This window comes from Kogia breviceps, chromosome 2 (genome assembly GCF_026419965.1).
Source record: "Kogia breviceps isolate mKogBre1 chromosome 2, mKogBre1 haplotype 1, whole genome shotgun sequence".
Lineage (NCBI taxonomy): Eukaryota > Metazoa > Chordata > Mammalia > Artiodactyla > Physeteridae > Kogia > Kogia breviceps.
Genome location: NC_081311.1, coordinates 141,899,780 through 141,917,118, shown reverse-complemented (window position 1 = coordinate 141,917,118; position 17,339 = coordinate 141,899,780). Strand labels below are relative to the sequence as shown.

The window sequence follows — 17,339 nt, the reverse complement described above, 5'->3', positions numbered from 1 at the left end:
GGCACAGTGGTTGGGAGTCCACCTGCCGATGCAGGGGACACGGGTTCGTGCTCCGGTCCGGGAAGATCCCACATGCCGTGGAGCGGCTGGGCCCGTGAGCCATGGCCGCTGAGCCTGCGCGTCCGGGGCCTGTGCTCCACAACGGGAGAGGCCACAACAGTGAGAGGCCCGCGTACCGCAAAAAAAAAAAAAAAAAAAAAAAAAAATACACAGGGAGATCAGTTTGGTGCTTTGTGACCAGTTAGAGGGGTGGGAGAGGGGGAGTGGGAGAGGGGGAGTGGGAGAGGGGGAGTGGGAGAGGGGGGGTGGGAGAGGGGGGGTGGGAGAGGGGGGGGTGGGAGAGGGGGGGTGAGGGGGGGGTGGGAGAGGGGGGGGGGTGGGAGAGGGGGGGTGGGAGAGGGAGGGTGGGAAGGAGATGCAAGAGGGAGGGGATATGGGGATATATGTATACATATGGCTGATTAACTTTGTTGTACAGCAGAAACTAACACAACATTGTAAAGCAATTATACTCCAATAAAGATGGTAAAAAAAAAGAAGACACAAATAACATTTCCCACATTTTCTATCATGAGCCTTTTTTTTTCCTTGCGCTGTCTATGAACATTACAAGGAACATACTTGACACACCATTATAGTGGAAAGGCAATGGGGTTTCATCCCAACTTGGTCCCTGGCACTTACCAGCCTTGGGACCCTGGACGGATAATTTAACTTTTCTAAACCTCAGTTTCCTTATTTGTAAAATACAGATGATAGCAGCTATCTTACCGTCTTCATGAAAAGTAATTTGAAGATATGTATCAAAGCTCTTAAACCTCTTCACACACATTAACTAATTTTAGTTCTATGGATATCTCTATCATAAGGAAGTAATCTAAAACAAAGGAAAACGGAACATAAAAGGTGATGGCATCACTGATAACAGCAACAATCATTTTTATATGTCTTAATAGTCCAACAATAAGAAAAAAACGTATGCCATATGATCCATATGATTTCAGCCAATAAAAATTATATTTATAAAAAATTTTTAATAATCTAGGAAAATGATCATCCTATAAGGTTAATTTTAAGAGGCATGAAATCTTAAAGTATGAGCTCAAACAGGTTAAAAAATACTCATACCAAAAATACTGTAGGGAAAACACACTAAAATTTTATGACCATTTATTCCTGGTGATAGGGTTTGCAGAAATAAATTAATCATTATAAGCCAGAAATGCTTTGATTTGCCCCCAATTAAAATGTACTTCAAATCACAGTTCATTACCTTTCATAAGCTCCTGTCATTCCCTCTGGGAAGGAGAAAGATGTGTCAATACGTGTCGACTTGTAACACTCTCAAAAAGAAGCAGGGGGGCTTCCCTGGTGGCGCAGTGGTTGAGAGTCCGCCTGCCGATGCAGGGGACGCGGGTTCGTGCCCCGGTCCGGGAAGATCCCACGTGCCGCGGAGCGGCTGGGCCCGTGAGCCATGGCCGCTGAGCCTGCGCGTCCGGAGCCTGTGCTCCGCAACGGGAGAGGCCACAGCAGTGAGAGGCCCGAGTACCGCAAAAAAAAAAAAAAAAAAAAAAAAAAAGAAGCAGGGTGTGTGTGCCTACTGTCAGCTCTCAGCTGCAAGGCAGCAACTGCTCTCACAAACCAAAGGAGAGAAAAGGACGTGGTGGGAGCAACTGCTCACGTGTCACACCAAGGAGTCGTGCCGCTGTCTCCGATGCCTGCTTTAGCATCTAAACAACAGCGGGACTTTTTCATGTTTTTCTTTTCTCCTATAATTTCCTTTATTACTCACCCTTCACTTTTTAAAATATCTTTTAATTTATTCAATAGAAGTCCTACAAGATAAAACTCCTGTCGATGAAGTTTCTGCTATGTAATTGTCTAAGTAGAGGTCAGCGCATAAAATCAATTTTATGCCTGTGCTGCTTGTCCCGATTCAAAAGAAAGGAATTCAAATGCTATTCTATTTGTAGAGGCATTCATTCTTCGGTGGCAGAATTTGGCTGCAAAATTCTTTACAGGCAGGTAAAAATCAATAGTAAGTAAATAAATAAAAGAAAACCAAGGTTAGCCCAACTAAAATGGAAAGAAGACACGCTCCCTTTAGATAATTTTCCAGCATTTAAAAAATCATTCCATCCTATTGTTTTACTTTATTACTGTTCACTCTCACTTCTCCCTGATACCTATACTCTTTCCCTAAAAGTGATGAATAAGATACACACATTTTAAAATTATTTCTATTTTGCAATTTGACTACTTTATGATTCTCTTTCAGGTAACCCCAAACAATATCAGGCTTAAGTAATGTCCACTTTTGATTTCTGTAAGCTTCTCTGAGGGGCAGTGTCATTGTTTGTTTCTCCTGTGGCTATTTTGGCTACTTCTAATGATAGAGGCCAAAAACATACTAACCATCTAAATACAACGGGTGTTTTTTAAATGAACTTTAATATCCATAATCTGTTGAATGTTGAATTCTAAAATGGGCCTCTAACGTTGTTAAGATAAATATCCCATGAAGTGCTGAAAAGGTATGAAGCAAAACAATAAAGATAATGGAAAATTCAACTGAGTTAAAGATAAGGTGCATTCACAAGCTGATAATGTACAGAAGATGAAAGAGCACAATAAAACTGTCTTCTATTCCCAGTCAACCAGTTGGCCTCTAAGTCTGGCCATGCTTCGAAGATCTGCCCTATAGATAAAGCCGCCTTGTTATACGGTCCCGTCAGTATTCTCTGTAATTGCACATTTTTGTATCAATAGGGGGCTTCCCATTTATGCTCTGGTGACCTGGATAATTAAATAGGGATTCCTGGTCTAAGTATTTAAATTATTTTCCGTAAACAAAATGTAAAACTTGGTTACTGATTAGAAAGCTCTAACTCTCACAAATCAGATCTTCAAGTACCACCAAGGAAGATTTTACAATGAGTCTGCTGCATGCAAAACTACCTTAACATCAACACAGACACTTAACTACTCTCAAGCTGCCTTCAGTTTTTGACATGAAAAAATGTATAAGTATATTGCCATATCATCTAATTAGTTGATGAGGAAAATGTAAGAGTTCAATACAAAACATTATCAAAAGGCAGATGGTAGAATAATGATAGAAAAGTTGTTTAAGAGAGTGAACAAATCCTCAACATGAAAAACTGCTAGAGTTTATAGGTTTTCAGGACCATTTTCTTGCTCTGGTGTATTTGTCTGAGAGGCTTGTCTTAAGAGAACACTGACCCCACAGAGGTACCAGACAAATTCATCACTGATAAAACTAAACTGGCTAACTATGAAACCAAAAAGTGCATCAGTAGGATGGGAATGTTGATACCACTATCAGTCAGCCATCAGCATCCATGGTCAAAACCATATACACAGTATCTTTCGAAACTCATTTAAATGATAGTACATTTTCTGATCTGTATGGTGCTCATCAATTCTCTAGAGATAGCTTTCTTTTTTCTCAAAAATTAGTATAATGAAGACCTAAATGAACAGCATTTTAAATATCTTTAAGTAACAATATTTGAAGGCTAAACCAAAATTTCAGAATTTATCCTTTTCACCGTTTTCTGAAATTACCTTTGTCTATTACATCCACAAAAGCAATAATATGCTCTAGGTACTATAAATGAAAAACGCAACTTTCTTCCTTCTTCCCTACCATGTCTCTCTCCTCTGAGCCTCCTTTACTACTCACACAGACGCTTCACTTCTGACACTTCTGCTCACCAAACGTCGTAGGGGAGTTCACCCAAACAGCAAGCAAGTCTCTGATACCAGCTGGGTATAACTCAGTTCTGACACTATCTACCCGGAGATAGCATTAGATCTCACAGGTAAAGGGCTCAGTCCCCCAAGGCTGCACCCCTCACCCCTATTCCAGATTCCAGTGGCAAACTCAGGTTATCACTTGTGTATTTAACCAATCAAGCTATAGATCAGAGGTTCCAACTACCCTCTCCTCAGGTTCGATTAGTTAGTTAGAGGAACTCACAGAACTCAGGGAAACACTTACTTACATTTCTCAGTTTATTAAAGAATATGATAAAGGATATAGATGAACAGCCAGATGAAGAGATACATAGGGTGAGGTCTGGAAGGTCCCAAGTACAGAAGCTTCTGTCCCTATGGAGGTTGGGTGTGTCATGCTCCCAGGTGTGGATGTGTTCACCAACTTGGAAGCTCTTTGAATCCCCTACTATTGGGATTTTATGGAGGCTTCCTAACATAGCCATGATCAATTATTAAATCCATTTCCAGCCCCTCTCCCCTCCCTGGAGGATGGGGGGCGGGTAGGGCTGAAAATTCTAAGCTTCTAATCATGGTTTGGTCTTTCTGGTGACCAGACCCCATCCAGGAGCCATCTAGGAGCCAACCCAGAGTTGCGTCAGTAGAACAAAAGACGTTCTTAGTACTTTGATCACTTAGAAACTTACAAGCGTTCCAGGAGCCCTGCATCAGGAACAGGGTCAGAGACAAACATTAGGACAATAGATGCTCCCGGTGTTTTTATCACTTAGGAAATGACAAGAGTTTTAGGAGCTCAGTGCCAGGAACAGGGGACAGAAATCAATATACATATATATTTTTTCTAGTATCTTACAGGTATTTTCTCAAAATAAGGCCTTGTAACCAAACAAAAGGGCACTACCATTCGTATTCAGCCTCTGTCCTCATCACAGGCACTACATGACCCATGTTCTCTAAAATACCTCAACCACCTATTTAGTAAAGCATGGATTACACTGATGTAAATTCATACTAGATGGTCTCTCAGTTCATTCAAGGTCTTTGATCATATTTGACTTCTGCAGAAACCTGCCTACCCTCCCTAAAACACCACCACCCCTCAATTTCTTCCCCTGTTCTCTACTTTGTTTGCCATCATTAGTCTTATCACTATCTGACACTGTAGTATAGATGTGTCTGTTCCCTGACTCCATCACTCCATATCCTCTTACCTTTGGCCTCATAGCCTTTTTTACCACCTAACTTCTCCTGTTTTGTTCACCACTGTATTCCTTATCACCTGGAACAGTATCCAGCACACAGTAGGTACTCAACAAATAGTTTTCTGAAGGACTGACTGAATTAATTAATGTCTTCCCAACTAATATCTAAATTCATGAGGTCAGGATCCATGTCAGTTTTTCTTAATAACCTATCCCCAGCAAGAATGTCTGGCACATGGAAAGTGGAGAGTAAAATCTTTGAATGAATGAATGAACAGTAGGAAAGCAGAGGACTAAGATCATATCCTTTTCTTACAGCACATTTGGGTTGAGGAAGGAGGAAAGGAGTGTGACACAGGGAGAAAGAGAAAGGTAGAGGAGTGACAAAAGTAGTCTTGGCAAGGGACCCGAGAGATAGAACTTTCTTATATCTCAGGTTTGTTTAAAGAGTTTATAAAGAAAACATATAAGATTTAAGAACTCATTTTTTTCTGTAACATGTTCAATAAGTAGCCAATCAATAACTAGAAGAATAAGGCTGTCAGAGCCTAAACACCAGGCAAGACATTAATGCCTTCATCTGAGGTTTAAACAGAATTGAAATGTCATATACAATATCAAGAATCAAATTATCAAGTTCCAAGCAATGTCTACTTCCCATCAAAGGTCTTTTCTATTTGTTTTCAACATCTCTAACAATTAAGCCTTTTCTAAGGGCCTTTAAAAAGTACTTCCTCATTTAATTAAAAGAGATGTTCTTAAACTTTCAACCAATTTATAGGTAATAATCCTATTGAGCAAGTCATTCTATTTAATATGCCTACATCTTACAATTTTATCCCATAAAAGGGTTTTCAGAAAATTATACTACTCATTTTAAGAATGCTTCAGTGAAATTAACACATGTTCCTTAGTTTCTATGGCAACAATTATAGGGGCCAGGCTCTTGACCACCATTTGTATGTAGAGAGGCACCAATATTCCTCCCTGAGAATACACCCTTGCCCCCACAATTTCACAGGGAAGGGCTGGACCACCATTAAGACATATAGTCTTGTTTGACTATCAGATGAGGATGTAATTTTCCTCCATGTTTGGCTAAGTCCAAAGTCATATAACTCTTCATCTACCCAACAATACAGAACAGTAGCACTCCAGGTATCTATTGAAAAATATTACTTCAAGTCATTGCTACCCAATTTTATTAATTATCAGCAGCTTAGATGTGAAAAAACAGTATTTATGGAACATTTTCTGAAAGAGAAGTAATCCATCTGTTTCTAAAACAGCCTAAAATCTATCTCAGGATTAAATAAAACAATGAAAAATCTGTATATTATATTGGCCCCCAGGAGAATTACTCTCTTTCAATGTCCCTTTGGCATTATGCTGTCAAGATATATTGAGAGCCCTATGAAACCCATTGCTGAATTCACTGTTGGGATATTGTGGAGGCTATTGTTCATCATGCTGCACAGTATCTTCTCCATGAGGTTGAAGAAGTCAACAGGTCCCAGTATCATCCTATTTAATATGCTTACTTAGCATATTAATAGCTTGATTAATTGTTCTTCTCTGGCAGAAGTAATTTTTGTTTGTAAATACTGAATAATGAAATAACTGTGCTTCCTTTTTTGAGCTGACCATGAGAAATCATAGCTTTAATGCTCATGTTAGAAAAGAAGAAAAGTTTAAAATTAATTATCTAAGTTTCCTTTTTAAGAAGCCAGAAAAAGAGAGCAAGTTAAACCCAAAGCTAGTAGGATAAATGGGGTAAAAAAAAAGCACAAATCATTGAATTTCTCAAACCATAGAGAAAATAAACTAAAAATTGGTTCTTTTAAAAGATTAACAAATTGAGAAGCTCCTAGCAAGCCCAGTAAAGAAAAAAGAGACCAGACAAAAATTACTAATATAAGATATGAAGGAGGAAACATCACTATATATCCTAAAGGCATTAAAAGGATAATAAGAGAATACTAGGGACAATTCTATGCCAATAAATTTGATAACTTAGATGAATGGACAAACTCCTTGAAACAACTTATTAGAACTGAAACAGAAGAAACAGAAAACTTGAGTGGTCTTCTATGTATTAAAGAGATTGAATTTGTCACCAAAAAACTTCCCACAAAGACTGCTCCTGGTCAGAAGATATCTATAAAGCATTATAAGAGGAAATAACATCAATATTACACCACTCTTTTAAAAATAGGGGAAATAGAGAAAAAAGAAATGTTTCCTGGTTCAAGGAAGTCCATTCTCACCCCTCATGTTCAACTTTGTCCTGGCAATCCTAGCCAAGGCAGTAAAGCAAGAAAAATACATAATACAAGACATAAAGATCAGAAAGAATAAGTAAAACTGCCAGCATTCACAGACAATAAGATTGTCTAGATAAAAAATCCTGAGGAATCTACAAAACAACTACTAAAACTGAATAACTCTCCCAAAGTTACACCATTAATAAAATCAAAACTGGAATTTGAAACAAAATGGTCTGGCTCCCAAACTCTTAATGCCTACACTATGCTTTCTACTTAGAGAAGAACATGCAGCTACACTTGTATTAGCCCACAAATCTCAACACAGGCCCTACAGTATGTATTTGTAGTCTCATTTGATGCTTTGGAAACAGAGGTTCAGAAAGATTAATAACTTCACCAAGATCACATGGCTAAAGGGTTGGAAGTGGCAGAATTTGAATCCAGGTCTGGCAGACACTACAACAAAGTTGATTTGAAAATATCATGCTTTCCAGATTGGATAAGGAAACAATGAAAAGATCCAGATCCAGATGATAAGGCCCTAAAACAAAGCAGTAGAATACAAAGGCCAAGAGAAGAACTGGTGACTGGTTAGGTACAACAAGGAACATAGGAAAGGGAAGACAAAGGTGATGCATAGTTTTGAGAATGAGAGTGGTAGTGTCATTAATAAAACAGGACAGTAAGGAGGAGGAACTAATGGTAAAGGAAGTTAAGGAGGATGAAGTCAGTTTTAGACAAGCTGAATATCAACTTGTTAGGTTAAGGATAGTTTTGACAGCAAATGATAGAAAACCTAACAAAGAGTGGTTTCTAGAAATAGGGTGTGTTTTTCTTGACAACAAAAAAGCTGAAGGTAGGCAACTACTGATCTATTCAGAAGCTGAACAAAGTCAGAACTGGAGTCTGTATTTCTCCTGGCCTTTCCTTCTGGGATTGCAATATGGTTGCCACAGGCCCAGGCTTTAGCTAGTAATTCCACCAGAAGGAAGAGAACAAAGGAGTGTCAAGTACATCTGTATCTTTCATCAGTAAGGCAAAAACTATCCTAGAAGCCTCTAGCAGACTTTTGCTGTGTCTTATTGGCCAGAAGTGTATCACGTGGGTACCTAGCCTCTAGGGAGGTTGGGAAGATAAGTATTTTGTTTTTCTTACCTCTCTAGCAAAGGCAGATGAAGGAAAACAATGTCTGCCCCAAATATTAATGGAATAAATGATGTGGGAATATCCAACAGAGAGATAAAAATGCATCTGGTCTAGAAGATAAACCAAGGATACTGAGTGTAAGTAATCTGCTCAGCTAAAGCACAGGAAATGGATTGGTGCTCCAAGGAAGAGTGTGCACAAAGAGAAAAGAGGGTAGTCATAGAGCTTTGTCTTTCTGTTCATGCAGGGGAAGCAAGCAATGCACATGGATGCAGCTGAGTAAACATGGTAGCCCGGTGCCTCCACTCCAGCCAGTCAGATTGTTTGCTTTCCTATGTTTGGCTGGGTCTTTCCCTGTCATTCTCCACACCCAGTTAGTTCCATCCTCTTTCTCTTCCCTCAGTCTCTCAGTATTCCCAAGACAGTCTCTCCTCTCCCATTCCCTCAACTGTGAATTGAAGGTACTAGAGGGAAAATTCACTCTTCGTTGTCACTGTTCAAGTGCATAAAAATGGATCTAAATCTGACTAAAGAAAAACTAGCTACCTTGGGGTTGGAGAGGTGGAACAAGATAAGAAGCAGCTACTCTGGAAGGGCTATGAAATCTTACAAACTCATAGGAAATTCAAACTAAAAGGGATCTTCCAATCCTGCCCTCATTGGAGGAGACTGAAGTCCATTTTGGGGAACCCAAACTAAGACATTGAGGCAGAATTTGCTTTGCTGAGCACCACTCTTCCTCTGATGACTCTTTTGGGCTCCCAGGCTGTGTCCAGGAGACTAGGCTGCAGGATCAAGAATGTGACGGACCAAGTACCTTTCTCTCAGGCCCATTGCTCTGCGAGCACACCATCCTCCATGTGCCTCTCATCTGAGGGAGTCCAGCTCTGGCTGAACCTTTCCTTTCCTAAAATCCTGAAAGGACAGGTAGAACTCACACCACAGAATTTAACCCTTGTTACATATTAGGGTGTGTTGTCCCCTAATCGCTCCACACATATGTCACACTCCCACATTTTGGAGCTACAATGAGATGTCCCTCAAGGAGCTGTAGATAAGATAGTGGCAAGTATCTTTACTTTTAAACTTTAAAGTACTAAAGTTTAAAAACAGTATATTGCTAACATCACAAAAAGAGATCACTTGACATTCCGTAACTCATAATGCAGGTAACACTTCTGAGAAGGATTGTTGCCAAAAAAAATCATATCTAAATCCAATCAAGCTCTAGATCTAAATACCAATTTACAGGAAATACAGGGGACAGGGACTTCCCTGGTGGCACAGTGGTTAAGAATCTGCCTGCCAACGCAGGGGACACAGGTTTCAGCCCTGGTCCAGGAAGGATCCCACATGCCGCAGAGCAACTAAGCCCATCTGCTGCAACTACTGAGCCTGTGTTCTAGAGCCTGTGAGCCACAACTGCTGAGCCCACGTGCCACAACTACTGAAGCCTGTGCGCCTACAGCCCATGCTCCACGAGCCCATGCTCCACCACAAGAGAAGCCATCACAATAAGAAGCTCGGGCACTGCAACAAAGAGTAGCCCCCACTCACCGCAACTAGAGAAAGCCCACGCCCAGCAATGAAGACCCAACGCAGCCAAAAATTAAAATAAATTAAGAAATTAATTTTCTAAAAAGGAAGTACAGGGGACGAAGTGACATATTAAAAGACACTAAAATTAAGACGGTAAAAGTATACCTGTTTTGGGACTTCCCTGGTAGTGCAGTGTTTAAGAATCCACCTGCCAATGCAGGGGACACGGGTTCAATCCCTGGTCAGGGAAGATCCCACATGTCACAGAGCAACTGAGCCCATGTGCCACAAGTATTGAGCCTGAGCTCTAGAGCCTGTGAGCCACAACTATGAGCCTGCGTGCCACAGCTACTGAAGCCTGAGCACCTAGAGCCCGTGCTCTGCAACAGAGAAGACACCGCAATGAGAAGCCCGCGCACCACAACAGGGAGTAGCCCCCGCTCGCCGCAACTAGAGAAAAGCCTGTGCAGCAACAAAAACCCAATACAACCAAAAAAAAACCACAAAAAACAAAACGGTTTCTTCAACAATTTATTACAAGGAAGACAAAGAGAGAGCTAGACAGAGAATCCAGAGATTAAAAAAAGATCTAGAGTTATATCAACTAAATACAACTTATTTGGATCCTAATACAAACAGACTGCAAAAAAAAGAAGAAAAGGTTATGAGATAAATGGGGAAATTTGAACTCTGAATATTTGATTATATTAGGGAATTAATGTCACATTTTTAAATGTATGACAATGGTATTTTTTATTGAGTCCTAGCGTTTAGAGATATATGTGGAAATATTTACAGATAAAATAATACTAAAAGGGGCTTGCAACAAAATAATCCTGGGAGTGGTGGGGGACCAGTGGGGGTATGAATAAAACAAGATTGGATGTGAGCTGATGACTCTTGGAGGGGGAGGGGTTTGGACAAGAGAATTATTATACTCTTCTCTCTTCTTTTTGTGTATTTTGAAATTTTCCATAATAAACTTTTGGAAATAAAAATTAGAATAGAGCTATGCCATGTCATTTTTTAAAAAGTATTCACATCAGCCAAGAAAATGAAGAAGGAACAGCAGAGGTAGATGCTGGTGCCCACTCAAGCCCTTTCCAAGGCAAAGGGGGCCAGTGCGAGGACTTGCCCTCATGGTGGCAGACGCTACTCCAGCCTTGAGGAGGAGGATGCCTCTGGCCATCTCACCCTGATCCCATAAGCACTTTCTACAATCAGGGAGCTGCACTGAAGCTGGAGATAAAATGATGACTACAATACAACACAACAATACATCAAGTGACACACAAAAAGGAGTCAATAGGCAATTGCGATGAAGTTTGACTTGTGTTATTACATTGTTGGACAAAGCGTGCTATGAGAGCACGTAGAATGGTCCTCTAACTGGAAGAGGTGACAGCCAAACTGTCCTGAAGGATTCCCTGAATTATCTTCTGATTACAGTTCAGTTCCCGGGCTCTGTGGCTCTAGGAAGAGAATGAGCTGGCCAGAAGTTATAAGTGTCCTGATCTCCTGGCAGCTTTGCTTCTCATTGTAAATGCACAACATGGTCTTCTAATAAAAATTGGATTTCCATACAGCTTGCCCAGAGAAGAAATACATTAGCCAAAGGATGTCAATATCCACTTCTCTGATGTTATTTTCAAACTAATGAACTGTCTTTCTGGTTTTTACAGGCTCTGACAGTTTGGTGCCTATGCATCTGTCCCTGAAAAAAATGTATTAATTCTCGATGTGCTGACAAGTCAGCATTCCAAGATTGTAAGACCAGCCCTGAACCCTGGGTAATGTCATCCCTTGGGACCTGCCTGGGTAGACATCAGCCTTCCCCAGTGACAGCCTTCCGTTGTGCGTGCTTCTTTGATCTTCTATATTCCTCAAGGCTGGGACCATGTCTGATGCTTCTTTGATATCTGAGTCATCCTTTTTCACCATGTCTGCTATGAAGCATTCTGGTTTTTAACAAATTTGTTCCTTGATTTCTTTCACTCTCATTCAACCCAATCAAAAATAGCTAACTCAATATCTATTTGGGGATCAAGTCAGATGCAAAGACACTATGTAAGGGGCACTTTTAGAAACATTAATAATTTTTAAATTTCTCGGCTGTTTTTAAAGATGACGACTTTTCTACACATCCATATCATGTTAACTTCATTTTCTGCTTGGATCTGTGATCACCCGTGGTCCCCACACAACCCAATCAGCCAAGGACCTCCCTGACACTATACTTCTAACTGAAGAACAAGAAACCAAACATTGTGAACTCCTTCCCAGACAAAGACAACTTTCATCTCCAGGGGTTTCCCTCTCAATGGCTTAGGTAGATTCTTTCACCTGTAAAAGGGGATGGCCAACTTTTTCTTCAAAGATCCACATAGTAAATACTTCAAACTCTGTGGGCCACACAGTCTCCTGCCATTGTAGTGTGAAAGCAACCGTAGACAATACTTAAGCAGATGAGCGTGGCTGTGTTCCAATAAAACTTTGCTTACGGACATTGACATTTGAATTTCATATAAATGTCACGGGTCACAAAAGATTAATCTCCTTGTGGTTTATTTCCAACCGTTCAGAAATGTAGAAAACATTCTTAGCTCAGGAGACACACAGGCAGCGGCTTGATCTGGCCCATTGGCCATAGTTTGCCAATTCCTGCTCCATAGTGATGAATATTGGCAATGATTCACTATATGTATTGTGAATATGAGTGGTCCCTTCATAACACTCCCTTACCAACCTTATGACCTATAATGGTTCTTAAATTCACAAGTGGCAAAACTTAAAATCTTATGGAAAAAAATATTTTCACTAATGTTAAAAAAAAATGGTCAACACATTTTTTAAAAAGGCATTTTAGGGCTTCCCTGGTGGCGCAGTGGTTGAGAATCCGCCTGCCAATGCAGGAGACACGGGTTCGTGCCCTGGTCCGGGAAGATCCCACATGCCGCGGAGCGACTGAGCCCGTGAGCCATGGCCGCTAGGCCTGTGCGTCCGGAGCCTGTGCTCCGCAACGGGAGAGGCCACAACAGTGAGAGGCCCGCGTACAAAAAACAAAAAAAAAACAAGGAAAATAATCCCATAGAAATGTTCGTTAAGTGTGCCTAGGAAGTTGTCATAGACAGGCAATGCTATATAAGCTTGCACGTGGGGAGGTGGGTTAAAAATATGCAGATATGTGGATTAGGTTGAAGAAAGAAAACCCAAAGCTTTTTATGTATCAAGCATCCAAGTTCTTGGACTATGGTGGGACCCAGAAGGTGAGAGTGTACAAATACTAATTAAAAAATCAGAAAGACATTGAACATTCGGATGGATAAAAATACATTGAAAAAAGTCTCAACAGACAAAATTGTTAAAGCAAAACAAGCTTAGTACTACCTCATTGATCTGTGCTCCGCAACGGGAGAGGCCACAACAGTGAGAGGCCCGCATACCGCAAAAAAAAAAAAAAAAAAAAAAAAAAAAGGCATTTTACATCCCATATAGTGGGGTACTATGTAATACATTTCTAGTTACCATCCCTGCTCAGAAAAAAATTGTAAGATCAATGAGGTAGTACTAAGCTTGTTTTGCTTTAACAATTTTGTCTGTTGAGACTTTTTTCAATGTATTTTTATCCATCCGAATGTTCAATGTCTTTCTGATTTTTTAATTAGTATTTGTACACTCTCACCTTCTGGGTCCCACCATAGTCCAAGAACTTGGATGCTTGATACATAAAAAGCTTTGGGTTTTTTTCTTCAACCTAATCCACATATCTGCATATTTTTAACCCACCTCCCCACGTGCAAGCTTATATAGCATTGCCTGTCTATGACAACTTCCTAGGCACACTTAACGAACATTTCTATGGGATTATTTTCCTTGTTTTTTTTTTGTTTTTTGTACGCGGGCCTCTCACTGTTGTGGCCTCTCCCGTTGCGGAGCACAGGCTCCGGACGCGCAGGCTCAGCGGCCATGGCTCACGGGCCCAGCCGCTCCACGGTATGTGGGATCTTCCCGGACCGAGGCATGAACCCATGTCCCCTGCATAAGCAGGCGGACTCTCAACCACTGTGCCACCAGGGAAGCCCTATTTTCCTTGTTTTTTAAATTTGTTTCAACGTTCATTGCATACATCTTTACTCCTGCAGACTTTCGACTTTAACTCCCCTTTTTATTTTCAACCCCTCAGTTGCTCTTTTTCTAGTTGTCCATGCCACTTGCATGATGCAAATATCTAAACTACATTTCCCAGCTGTGGAAAAGGTCCCAGCATCATTTCCCCAAACAGGACATCAAGGATCACTGCACCATTTCCTCTTTGTTTATGTGTATCCTTGAAAATGTCCATAATCAAGAGTTTTAGAAAAATAGAGTATATGTTCCTATGTTCCTGATTTGGTTACAAGAGGAATTTGTGGTTGAGAAGAAATGAGCATATTTATATGCCACACCTGTGTGTCTTTGTTCACATTGCTCCCAGAATTCTCTGCCTGATAAAGTTCCCCTCGACCTCCACAGGCCAGGCAGGAAGCTGTGGGAAGCATCCCTGGCAGACCTTTAGACTCTCTACTCTGCATTCCCAAAGCTTCTCATACATCTCCATTAAAACACTTATCGTTGCATTGTGGTTAGTTGTTTATGTAGCTGTCCCACCCCTACCCGCCCACCCCCTCAGTCAATAAGCAATGCTCATCTTTCTTTTCCTGCTTCCCCAGTGCCCAACACAGTGCCTGGAACAGAGCATCAAGACTGCATTTCTCAGAAATATCGAGGGCAGTGTCCCAAAAGGAATGACTTCAGGGGCCTTCCCCAGCCAACTTCCAACAGCACCCTTAATCTTCCTCCTCCCCTAAAAAGTTAACAATCTAAGGAAAAATGCAACTTCAAAACAAGTACCTCAAGGCCCTCTTACAATGAGACTGCCACTTCTAAACTCTCCTTCAAAGGAATTCTAGCACCGACACTGTGGAAAATGCAAGGTTCTCTTAAAACCACAAAATAATATGCTCACGTGGCACCTCACAGTTTTCAAATTACTTTCATGATAATTTTTTTTCATTTGGCCCACTAATCCTTGGTAAGACAGTGTTATCCTCATTTTTCAGACACTCAAGGAAATAAAAGTGACATGTCCAAGATCAGAACTTGTGACTGGTGACAGCTCTGGGCCTAAAACCCTTAATTTATTGATCTGTCTACTCTCCTGAACTCCAGGAATGCTAGGTTCAGTATCTATGGAGGATTCCACCCCCAACTCCACCCCCAGAGGTTTCTCCCCATTATGAATTATAGTATTAGATTAGATTGTGGCACTATGTTCTAAAAATCCATTCCAAACAAAAACGTTTGGGCAAATACACATTATGAAAAGAAATGTGTTAGTTACCTTGTGTTAGCTTGTGTTAGTACTGCTCTAGGATTTTTGCTGTAAGTACTTATTGACTAAAGGGTTGCCTGTGAATTACTAACTGTTCAAAAAATGACATGCCATGAATTTCTGCAAATAGGAATATGCAGTCTATTATCTGAAAAATTTACTCATGAGGATAGCATTATTATTTATAAGTATAAGAACTTGACTTTCTCTTCTTTGATAATTCATCTTTCCTACACTATTAAATTTAGATTACTTGTCACATTAGCAGGCTCTTCACTTATTCATGCTCTTAGTTCCTCTACATAATTCTGTATGAGGAATAACATCCTCATAATAACCATCACTTCAATTCTCTTACTATTTATTGCATGCAACTCTTCTAATATTAGCACTATCACCTTAGACGTGAACAGGGCACTGCCTGCCAAAAATCTTGCTACTGTGTGGTAATTGAAAGTAAAAATTATTTCTCAGATATATTAAGCTATTCAAATGAGCCACGTTTAGCTCTTCTCAAATTACTTAATTTTTTTCAACAAAGACCTATAATAGTAAATTATGTAGAGCAGGTCACGCTTAAGATTTTTAAGTTTGATCTGGTTACGAATCTGCTAATTGTAAAAATTTCAATATGGCAGAGCGTAAAATATTTCACACAAATGCAAATAGAGATGTCATGCAGATATCTGCAGGACATGAATCACCGCCCTGCTGCATCAAACTCGAAAATCAGAGGCAGTTCACTCTGCAAGATTTCTTACCCAGTTCTTAAAAGTTCAGATGCATCACCTTTTAATCAGGGTAATAAACTGTAATTGCTAACATACTGTGTAATGTTTACTGCTAAACCCAGTATCTGGACAAACAGAAAATTATGCTGTCAGAGCCTGGAAACAACTGAAGTCCGCTGTTACACACAGCACCCTCCTTAACACGGGGCTGTCGTCGGGAGTTACAACGCTTTATGGTTTTAATATTTTAGAGTAAGGGTCTCTTCCCGAGAGGCAGGGTATTAAGACGAAAGCAGTCTCCCGCGTGACCTTCCTAACAGACCTTGGGCAAGCGGCTGCGGGGGCAGAAGCTGAGAATTTCAGAAGGCACTTGACAGCTCCACTGGGTCCTTCACACTTGGCTTTCAGGAGCAAAAAAAAAAACGCACGTTACTCTGCACCTGCCTTTCCCCCCACCCTCCTTAAAAACTTATATACCCCTGAGGGTCTGAAGAGCCGGAAGAAGGTAGGAATCTATTCTTCTGCCCTGTGATGCCAAGGAAAATAAACCCCGACCCGAGCACGGAGCCGGGAGTCGCGGGGGGCAAGGAGACCGTGAAGGAGGGGCGGGGGGGGCAGAGCTGGGGCTCCCCCCACTGCGCCGCAATTTCTCCACCACGTGTGAAAATCTCGTGCACGGGGAGCTCCATGAGAGACCGGGATCTGCGTCCCCTGGTCCCGGGTGCGGACCCTCCACTCCCTCCCCGCTCGGGGACCCTCCTCCGCGGCCCCGGCGGGCGTCCCTGTGGCCGTCTCCGGGCAGGGGCAGCGCTCAGAGCCCGGCCCGGCGGGGGCCCTTCCCTGGCTACCTTTTATCCAGGCAGGCGATCCACTCGGCGGAGGAGGAAGAATGGGCAGCGTGCGCAGCGACCATGATGGGCAGCGGCGCGCGGCGTCCCCCGGCTGCGGCGACCTCCCGCGCTCGCTCTGCCTCCGCCTCGCCCGCCGCGCGGACCCGCTCCTCCCGGCCCTCCTCGCGCCCAGCAGCCTGCCGGGCGGGGGGCCGGCGAGGGCGGGGGACCCGAGGGGCGGGACGCGGGGACCGCGCTGCACTGCGGCGCCCGGGGGTGGGGAGTCCCGCGGTCCCGCCCGCTGCAGGGAAGGGGCTGGGGGGCGACCCCGGTGGCAGGCAACCTGCGACTGGTGGCTGCTGCGTCTCGGGGAGACCTGAGCCCCACCCCTCACCTCGGGGCCTCTGAAGCGTGGAGGGGGGAGGCGCCGCGGGTGGGGGTGGGGGGACGGGTGTCAGTGTCTATGTATTTTTCATACAGCAAATGCCACTAAA

The 17,339-nt window shown here is 42.1% G+C and overlaps 1 protein-coding gene across 4 annotated transcripts in view; it reads right to left on the bottom strand.

The window, feature by feature from the left end:
* RAPGEF4 (Rap guanine nucleotide exchange factor 4) overlaps positions 1–17,058 on the bottom strand; it is a 318,384-nt gene extending 301,326 nt beyond the window's left edge. For 2 of the 4 annotated variants that reach the window (XM_067026317.1, XM_067026318.1), the window contains exon 1: positions 16,864–17,024. In XM_067026317.1, coding sequence (XP_066882418.1) covers positions 16,864–16,928 — 65 coding nt within the window. In that variant the 5' untranslated portion in view covers positions 16,929–17,024. Of the gene's footprint in view, positions 1–16,337; positions 16,417–16,863 lie in introns of all 4 variants that reach the window. The other 2 variants (XM_067026319.1, XM_059055418.2) reach the window with 2 other exon arrangements.
* Positions 17,059–17,339: the final 281 nt, after the last annotated feature.